General features: G+C 61.0%; 2 protein-coding genes across 2 annotated transcripts; one reads left to right on the top strand and one right to left on the bottom strand.

Annotated features, from left to right (window-relative positions):
• Positions 1–10: 10 nt before the first annotated feature.
• On the top strand, positions 11–2,268 carry ABHD11 (abhydrolase domain containing 11; the record flags this gene model as incomplete). The annotated part of the gene is made up of 5 exons (XM_014953041.1): positions 11–220; positions 305–478; positions 855–1,025; positions 1,286–1,467; positions 1,735–2,268. Coding segments are annotated over 5 exons (876 nt in total), but the record flags the coding sequence as incomplete, so codon positions are not given.
• Positions 2,269–2,913: 645 nt separating this feature from the next.
• On the bottom strand, positions 2,914–7,014 carry LOC106894436 (caspase-1-like). Its single transcript, XM_014953080.1, has 9 exons — positions 6,858–7,014; positions 6,078–6,350; positions 5,692–5,813; positions 5,263–5,439; positions 4,860–5,094; positions 4,582–4,731; positions 3,855–3,964; positions 3,421–3,526; positions 2,914–3,137 (listed from the first exon to the last, which is right to left on the bottom strand). Exons 1-8 carry the CDS (start codon positions 6,862–6,864, stop codon positions 3,434–3,436), a joined length of 1,167 nt encoding a protein of 388 aa, XP_014808566.1. The 5' UTR covers positions 6,865–7,014; the 3' UTR covers positions 2,914–3,137; positions 3,421–3,433.
• Positions 7,015–8,666: the final 1,652 nt, after the last annotated feature.

The following is an 8,666-nucleotide window of genomic DNA, read 5'->3' on the forward strand; positions in this document are numbered from 1 at the left end:
GGGCAGCCAGCCAGACCCCTGCCACGCCCTGTTAGGCCCCGCCCCCCTCTCCCGGCCCCGCCCCACGGACCCCTCTCCCCGCAGCGCCCTGCCACTGGCCCACACCGTGGTGGGGGGCCGCGGGGACCGGCCGCCCCTGGTGCTGCTCCATGGGCTCTTCGGTAGCCACGGCAACTTCCAGACGGTGGCCAAGGCGCTGGTGCGCGGCGGCAGCGGCAAGGTGAGGCCCTGGGGGGCAGGGGACAGGGCTGCGAGGGGCTGGTGCCAGCCAGGGCGGGGGTGACGGGTGCCTCTGCCCAGGCAGGTGGTGACGCTGGACGCCCGGAACCACGGCGGCAGCCCCCACAGCCCCCTGATGACCTACGAGGCCATGAGCCTGGACGTTCAGCACCTCCTGACCCGCCTGGGCATCGCCAAGTGCATCCTGCTGGGACACAGTATGGGGGGCAAGACAGCCATGACACTGGCCTTGCAGCGGGTGGGCAGGCGTTGGGGCTCCCGGGGCTGGCGGGGGGCAGCGGGAGGCTGCGGGAAGGGGGGGTGGCACCTGCTGGAGCTGCTCACCGGGGCCGGCCTTGCCCCCAGCCCCGCCGGGGGGTGGCTCTTCTCCATCACAGTTTGGGTCCTGTCCCACTGTGAGCCAGGAGCAGGAGAAGTCTCTGTCCACCTCTGGCACTGATTGCCAAGGAGCTTGGAGATGACCTGTGCCAAGGCCTAGGGAAATGGGAATGCGGGGAAGGGGATACAGGAGCAGGAGGGAATGAAAAACCTCCAGGGAGTCTGAGTGGGAGCAGAGCCCCATCCCTACCAGGGACATCTCAACTGGCTTCTGTCTGCCCTGCTTGTATCTCCAGCCAGACCTGGTGGAGCGTCTCATCTCTGTAGACATTAGTCCCGGTTCCACCGCCCCCGTCTCCGAATTCTCTGCCTACATCTCTGCCATGAAGTCGGTGAAGATCCCGGATGGTCTCTCCCGCTCTGCTGCCCGCCAGCTGGCAGATGATCAGCTGCGTCCGGTGGTCCAGGTAGGACATCTCGCTCCTCAGATGGGGTTTTTGCTTCCAGCCTGTCCTCGGGACCAGAGCACAGGGCTTTAGGGCCACAGTCCCAGCAGGACTCTTTCCGCCCCTGCTCACTCGCTGCTGGAGGACATCTCACTGGGGCCGCAGGGGCGATGGGGAATGAGAAACAAGCAGCAGGGGGTGGAGAGAAGGACGGAGGGTACCAGGGCATCTTGAGGGCTTGATGCTCTCACTGAAGAGCATGCGATATCCTTTTATGGCAGCTCCCGCAGCTGAGACAGTTCCTCCTCACCAACCTGGTGGAGGTGGAGGGCCGCTACATCTGGCGGGTGAACCTGGAGGCTATTTCCCACCACTTGGCAGACATCATGAACTTCCCCGTCTTCCACAAGCCTTATCCTGGCCCCACACTCTTCTTGGGAGGATCCAACTCGCCCTATATCAGGTGGGACTGGAGAGATGCAGTTCAAAGCCCGTGGTTCGAGGCCTTGTGCTCTTCTGCAGCTGCCAAGGGTGGGAGGAAGGCACCAAGATGGATAAGGTCTTGGAGCAAGCTCGGTGCCTCCAGCAGCTGGTGACAGCGACATGCTGGAGAGCCAAGGGGAACCTGGGGGCTTTTCCAGTAGGGTACATGCTCAGAGCCAAAATTCCCTGGGGAGGGTGAGGGAAGGCACCCGGATGGCCCTTTGAGCACTCTTCTCTCATCCTGCAGCTCCAAAGACTACCCTGAGATCAAACGCCTCTTCCCCAAGGCAGACATCCAGCACATCGAAGGGGCAGGCCACATAGTCCATCAGGATAAATTTGAAGAATTCATCACTGCTGTCCTCAATTTCCTGCCAGCACCATAGTGCTGGGGACCGGGGTTTCTGCAAGCACCTCGTGGGACCTGAGGAGCTCCGGGCCGGGACATGGGGCTCTGTGAGAAGGGGCTCAGCTCAGCCCAGCCCAGCTGCCCACTTTGCAGTCCGGTCCTGCCTGCAAGGCCTTCTCCCACCCCAGGTCTCCTGGAGACGGAGTGGAGAGGCGCCTCCAACCCACTGAGCTCTCCTGACACTCTGCAGGGACATGGGGTGGCACCAGCCCAGGACACTGCCCTTTTGGTGCAGCCTGTCCCACCTGCACTGGAGGGGACACTAGGAGGTGACAGGAGAGCCCTCTTGGTTTCCTGCTGCCAGACCACCTGGTTGTGGGGCTGGATGTGATTTGGCAAAACGTGCAATAAAGCTGAATCCGCGCCAAGGTAGAAAATGGTTTGGATGTGGCCGTGGAGGACAGGGAGGGCAGTGGTGGCACAGGAAGGGGCTCTCACCAGCGGGGACACCGGTGGGAGGTGACAATTGGGCTGGGCCTGCAACATGCCGAGCTGCAGAAGACACAGATTTGAGGATCTTTCATGGCTCCCAGGGGAAGTCACATCCTCCCTCCACCTCAGGGGCAGTGGGAGGATTGGGGAGTGGGGGAAGCTGCTTCCTGACAAGGAGGTGCTGCGAGGCACGGAAATCCCCCCCTGAGTGCATCTGCCCAGCCAGTCCTGAAGGCGGGCGTCCCCTCCTCCCTCAGCCCCCTCTCCTTTCCCAACTCCCGCCTGCTCACTGTCCCCCAAGGACACAGAACAGCAGCTACTGCTGGACACAAGGACCACCCCCCAGCTGTGGGCTAAAGGCAGAGGTCTGCCGTAAAAACCACTTTATTTGAGGATGGGTAAAGCCTGAGATGGGGCGGAAGCAGCTCTGGGGGTGACAGATCGTCTGTGTCACCGCTGGGCACAGGTAAGAGAGACACTAACCAGCTTTGCATTTGGTGCTCCAGAGCCAGGTGTCTCTGCTGCTCCCTGGGAAGAGTTTGCTCAGTTTGGGGCTGTTTGAAGGACATGAAGGGAGGCAAGAAGACCGAGGACTGTTTTATTCCAGGTTTAGGATTGCCTGGCAGAGGGGCACGAGTAGCTGGTGTGGAGATTGACTGCGTTTCTGCAGAGCTGGTCTTGGCTTTTCCTCTTGTCCTTTCCCTGCTGAAGTAGTGCGTCTCTCTGGAGCAGGGCTGTGTTCGCCTTGAGCTTTCTGCTGTGTTATCCCAAATTCAAACACTTGTGCTGCCAGTGTATTACTTTTTCACCTGTGAAGAGCATTAGACCAAGAAGCTCCTGAGACACAGGCTACTGAAATGAGTTCCTTGAGCACCTGTCCCTGCTACAGCCAGCTGGGAGATGGGGACAGAGTCAGGCCACTGCCTGGCCCTGGCTACCAGCACACAAGTCATTTGGATCTCCTGACCGAGCCACGAGGTCTGGAGCCCAGGAGAGATGGGGAATTTCTCCCTGCTCCTCCCCTCTGGCTGGGTACCGGGTTTAGGGCACAGACAAAAGGCTGCTGCAGAGGTGTGAGGTGAAGAGACTCACCATGGGCAGGAGATCAGTGGCCTGGGAAGAGGTAGAACTTCCTGAGCATGGTAGACCGTTCTTGTGATGGCAACTGGCGAGGGAATCGTCCAAAGGAATATTGGATCTGAGGTGAGAGAGAGAGCGGGGAGAAATGAGAACAGCTCCATTCCCAGCATGGGAAAGGTGCAGGGAGTCAGGAGGCATCTCCAGGGGCATCCCCAGGTGTGTGTCGTGGCACAAGGAATGCCATGGGTGAGGCCAACACGCTGGGCTCGTGCACGTGCACTGTGTGGCAGGGTGCTGACGCCTCCAGAGATCGAGATGAATTTCCAGGCCAACCAGACCCATGTTTGACAGAGACTCTTCCCGAGGGGCCTGCTGAGAAACCGCCTGCCCTGGCCCCAGCTCTTGAGCAGTGTTTTGGACACCTGCAGTTAACTACAAAGCCTCACCTTTCGGAAGATCTCCTGTAAGTCGCTGTTACAGGCGTGGTTTCGAAACTGCTCTATCAGGCGCTGGATGAAAACGGAGCCTTTTTTTTCGTCTCTCCAGGAGGCAGTGTCTGGGGAGGAAGAAGACGCCAAATGTGATTTCACTGGTGTCCCTCACTACAACAATGATTAACACTGGGTGCCAGAGCAGGAGACTGGGGTGCCTTCTCTCAGATCATTATATTGGGCCCATCTGACCCACAGCATGGGAAAAGGAGAGGGCATCCAAGGGAAGACAGAAGTGATGTATTTTCTTCAAGGCTCTCTGCTCTCCCATGCTCCCAGCCTGGCAGCTGGCATGGCCTGGAGCCATTTGTGACCCATCAGGAGAAGACAATTTCCCCCAGCCAGCCACTGCAGCCAGATAAATTGGCTGGGGAAGGAGTGCAGGCAGAGCCGGTGGGGAGGGCTGGAGCAGAGGCAAGGGAAGGCAGCCAGGCAGAGACGCAAAGCTCTGGGCCTGGTGTGGCTAAGAGGCACCTGTGAGTGTCCTACAGCAGCCTTGTACCCAGATATCAGGGGACACTGCCTTCTTCAGAGGCTGTTGGAGCAATGCCAAAGCGGTCACCACATAGAAGGGACCCCCGGTGGAGGAAGAGGTGTGGAAGAGACCCAAGGCATCAGGAATGGGAGTCCTGTCCCCCTTGCTGGCCCTCAGGCAGGGCAACTGTCTCCAGGAACTGCTTACCAGGAGTGGAGGAATGTAAAGTTGCAAAATCACTCTCCAGGTGGACTTGAAACATTGCATCATCTTCCAGCCCTGCAGGGCTGTCAGCCTCGGTGGGAGTGGGCACGGCAGGGTCACTGGAGTCGCTCATCCACACAGACCCTACTTTTCCTAGAAAGGCAGGGCAAGCATCAGCAATGATGGGGTGTCCCATCCTCACCCTGTGCCCAGGACTCACGTGCCCTGGGAGAGCCCGGCCGGCTCACTTGCCTCGCAGGCACCTTGGAACAGGGACTCACTTCCACGGCAGGACTGGATAATGACCACTTTGGGTTTGCCCAACAGCGCACGGCAGTTCTTGTTGTTGAATGTCTCATAGATGGTGTCAAGGGAAAGGATGTCTGTGGTCTCATTTCTGCTCTCAGTCCCACAGAGCCCAGCCCTGACCCCGTGGGACATGAAGACCAGGAAGGTGCTGTCAGAGGTGCAGTGCTCTTTGCGATCCGCAAAATCCTTCATGACCAAAGCCATCCCCTACAAACCAGCACAAGGAAGGAACATGAGCCACCTGTGTGAAGACACAGCCACCAGCTGTGGACAAGAGCCACTGCCACTGGGGACAGAGGTGTCCCTGTGGTGCGTGAGTGCCCCATCACACGCCAGTCCTGGGGCTGGTGGCAGCTGCTTTGTGTAGTCCTTTACCTGGGAAGTTAAGTTGCAATGGATGTCCACCACATAGCCCAGCCCTTCCAGCAGCTCTGTCATCCCCGCCACATCAGCTTCAGCCCCTTTCCGCCAGCTCAAGTGCTCAAATTCAATGTTGCAGATGATCAGGGCTCTACGGGTTCGCATCTCACGCGGTAGGTGGATGGGATAGATCTGTGAGTACAGAGAGAGGCAGTACTCAGCAGTGGGTGGGCGCAGGGGGCCTTTCTTGGGAGGTAACTAATAGCAGAGAAGGCCCATGGGTGCAGCAACCACATCTCCCTGTCCCTGGGGCATCTCCCCACATCTCCTGCCCCACTCTTGGGTCAGCGAAGACCCTGTCTCCCTTTGGCAAGCCCCTGCCCGCCCCAGCAGAGCGGCCAGGCCATGCTCCAGCCATCCTTTCATCTCCTCTGCCTGCAGCACCTGGTCTCCCTCTTTGTCCCTGATGCGCTGGTACTCGCTCAGGGAGCACTGCTGGATCCACTGCTGCTGGCCCTGGATGCCGACGGAGGGCTCAGGGTGGGGCAGCTGATCACCCGGGGGCCCTGCAAGCAGAAAGCCCCGCAGTTACACTGGGAAGCACCTGCAGCAAGAGGAGACTGACACGGAGCACGGCCACTCCTGAGAGCCCTGTTGTCACTGCATGGCAAGGGGGACTCAGTGCCACAGCAGTGACACCAGGGATGCCCAACTGCCCCTTGCCTTCAGGCTTTGGACACCCGCCAGGGCCAGGACCCCTCCAGCACCCCATCGGAGGCCCTGGGAGCCCCAGCATGGCCAGGAGCAGACCACAGCCCCGCTTCTCTCACCCTGCTGAGTGGCCAGACCCAGCTGCTCCGCCAAGGTGCCATCGCGTTTCTTGAGGCTGTCGATGAAGATCTGGCTGGCCCTGGGGCCCTTCAGGCGCACGATGTCGATGAGACAGCGGGCCTTGTCGGCGCGCACTGTGTATTTATCCTGTACCTCGTCCACCTCGTCGAGGTGCAGCACCCTCTGGTCCAACAGGTCGTCTAGCAGCCCAGAGATCACTGACTTGGTCACGCGCGCCACGAATTCTGTCCGCACATTCAGGAGCAGCTGGTCTGCAAGAGCAGCCCCATCAGTGCCCAGACCCCCCACACCAAGGCTCCTGCTGCCCCACTGTCCGCCCTGGGTGCTTCCTCTTCCCCATTGCCTCCCCAGGGTGCTGATCCCTTCCCTATCACCCCTCTAGCTTCTCCCTCCTTCCTCATCACTTCCCTGGGTGCTGCCCCCTACCCCTATTGTGCCCCCAGCTGCTGATCCCTCCCCCAACAGCCACCTCAGGTGCTCCCCCTCCCCATTGCCCACCCAGGGTGCTGCTCCCTCCTTCATTGCCCACCCCTGGGGCTTCCCATCACCCACCTCCGCTTTTTCCCCACACACTCACAAGGTGTACCCCAGAGGACACATTTTCAAGGAGCAGGGCCCTGGCTACTCAGAGTTGCAGTGCCGTGGGTCCCTGCCGGTGCGCCACACCATGTTCCTGTGGATCATGCTGGCCACGGCAAGCAGGCCCCATACAGGACCCTGTACTATCACCAAGCCCCAGTACCACTAGTCATACTCACCAGCCATCGCCCCTCACTCCCAGGCCTGCCAAGGAAGCCAGGAGGACTTTCTGCCGCCAGGGAAAAACGAAAGCAAACGGCCAGAGGAAAAAAAAACTCCGCATCACATCATTTCCTGTCTCTCCACTCAGGTCCTTTCTTCTTGGCTGTTGCCATACCCCTCCCGTGCCCCCAGGGTCACCTATCACCCAGCACACCTCTGCACGCCCAACAGTTGCAGGGTCAGAGTCCGGGTGCCCTTGGCAGCCACACTGGGATTTCCTCCTGGGCATGCTCGGCACATCCCTGCGACACTGGGGCATTGGGAACGCATGTAACTGGCCCCAGTGCCCCAACACCCAGCAGCCGTGGGGCAAGAAGGGGGCTCCCAGCCCTCCTGCACCTCTCAGAGCCAGGCACAGGGCAGCTCCGCTCGAAGCTCATGGCCCCTGGGCCGGGTGGAGGTGGCTGTCCTCTGCCAAGCACCAACATCACACTTGTCCCTACACCCTCAAGCCCTCCAGACCTGGCTGGGGCTGAGCTCAGCTCGTTAATTCCTCATGCTGCCCTGTCCAGGTGCTGGCAGGGTGACACCACTGTGGGCAGCAGCATCCTCATCCACCCAAGGGACCACTATCCCTGTCGCCATCCCGCAGGTGCCAGGGGATGGGGAGCCTGCTTGAAATGTAAAATCTGGACTGTAAGAAAGCCCGAGGTTGCCCCGTGAGTATACTAGCAGGGCTGTTTCACGGGGCAAGTTGAGTGTAGGGTGAGACCTGGGTGGGAATGGCAGAATCATGGAATTGTCAGAGTTGGAAGGGACCTCTAGAGATCATCCAGTCCGACCTCCCCTGCCAAAGCAGGGTTGCCCAGAGCACATCACTCAGGAGCATCCAGGCGGGGCTTGAAGATCTCCAGAGAAGGGGACTCCACACCCTCCCTGGGCAGCCTCTGCCAGGGCTCTGCCACCCTCACCCCAAAGAAGTTTTTCCTCATATTTGAATGAAACTTCCTGTGTTCCCACTTGTGCCTGTTGCTCCTCATCCTGTCACTGGGAACCACTGAAAAGAGTTCGGCTCCATCCTCCTGCAACCCACCCTTGAGGCACTCGAGGCATGGGCGAGACGGCCATCCCGTGCGTTGGGAAGCAGAGGCAGCAGCCGCGGGCCGTGGAGCAGGGCGGTAACATGGGGCGGCCTGACGAGCGCTTTACGGCCCCGAAGGCTTCTGCAGGCCCGTCCCACAGCCTGAGGTGCCCTGACGCTGTCACAAGGCCCCAGCGCCACGCTGCCCGGTCCAGGGCACCGCGAGGGGGAAGGTGGCGTTGCCCGCGAGGGTCTCCCCCGCTGCCCGCCCGCACCGGGGCCCCGATCGGCGGCTGCCGCCTGCGGAGGAGGGCGGTGCGGGGCGTGGGGTGTGCGAGGGGCACCTCCACCGACCCCTCGGGCCGCCCCTTCACGGCGACGGGCCGGTGGGGGCTACAGGCAGGCTGGGGAGGTGAAGGGGGGGCCTGGTTACCGGGCGGTCACGTGAGGGCACGGCATTCCCCCGCCCCGGTATTGCCCCCACGGCGATTTCCGCCACCCCCCCTCGCTCCGGGGACCGCCCGCCCTTTTCTGAGGGGAAGGGTTGACCGGTCGCCGATTGGCTACGGTGGGACGCGCTGTGATTTCTCATTGGCCGCTGGGCCTCCGGGTTCCCGCCTCCCGCGCCGCGCACAGGATAGGCTTGCGGGCGAGGAGAAGGGCGTGCTGGGCGGGGACGCGTTCGCCGCGTTCATTGGTCGGTGGTGCCGGCGGCGCCGGGCGCTGATTGGCTACGCCGCGCGGG

The sequence above is a fragment of the Calidris pugnax genome, unplaced genomic scaffold, assembly GCF_001431845.1.
Source record: "Calidris pugnax isolate Ruff unplaced genomic scaffold, ASM143184v1 scaffold133, whole genome shotgun sequence".
In the NCBI taxonomy this organism is placed as follows: Eukaryota; Metazoa; Chordata; class Aves; order Charadriiformes; family Scolopacidae; genus Calidris; species Calidris pugnax.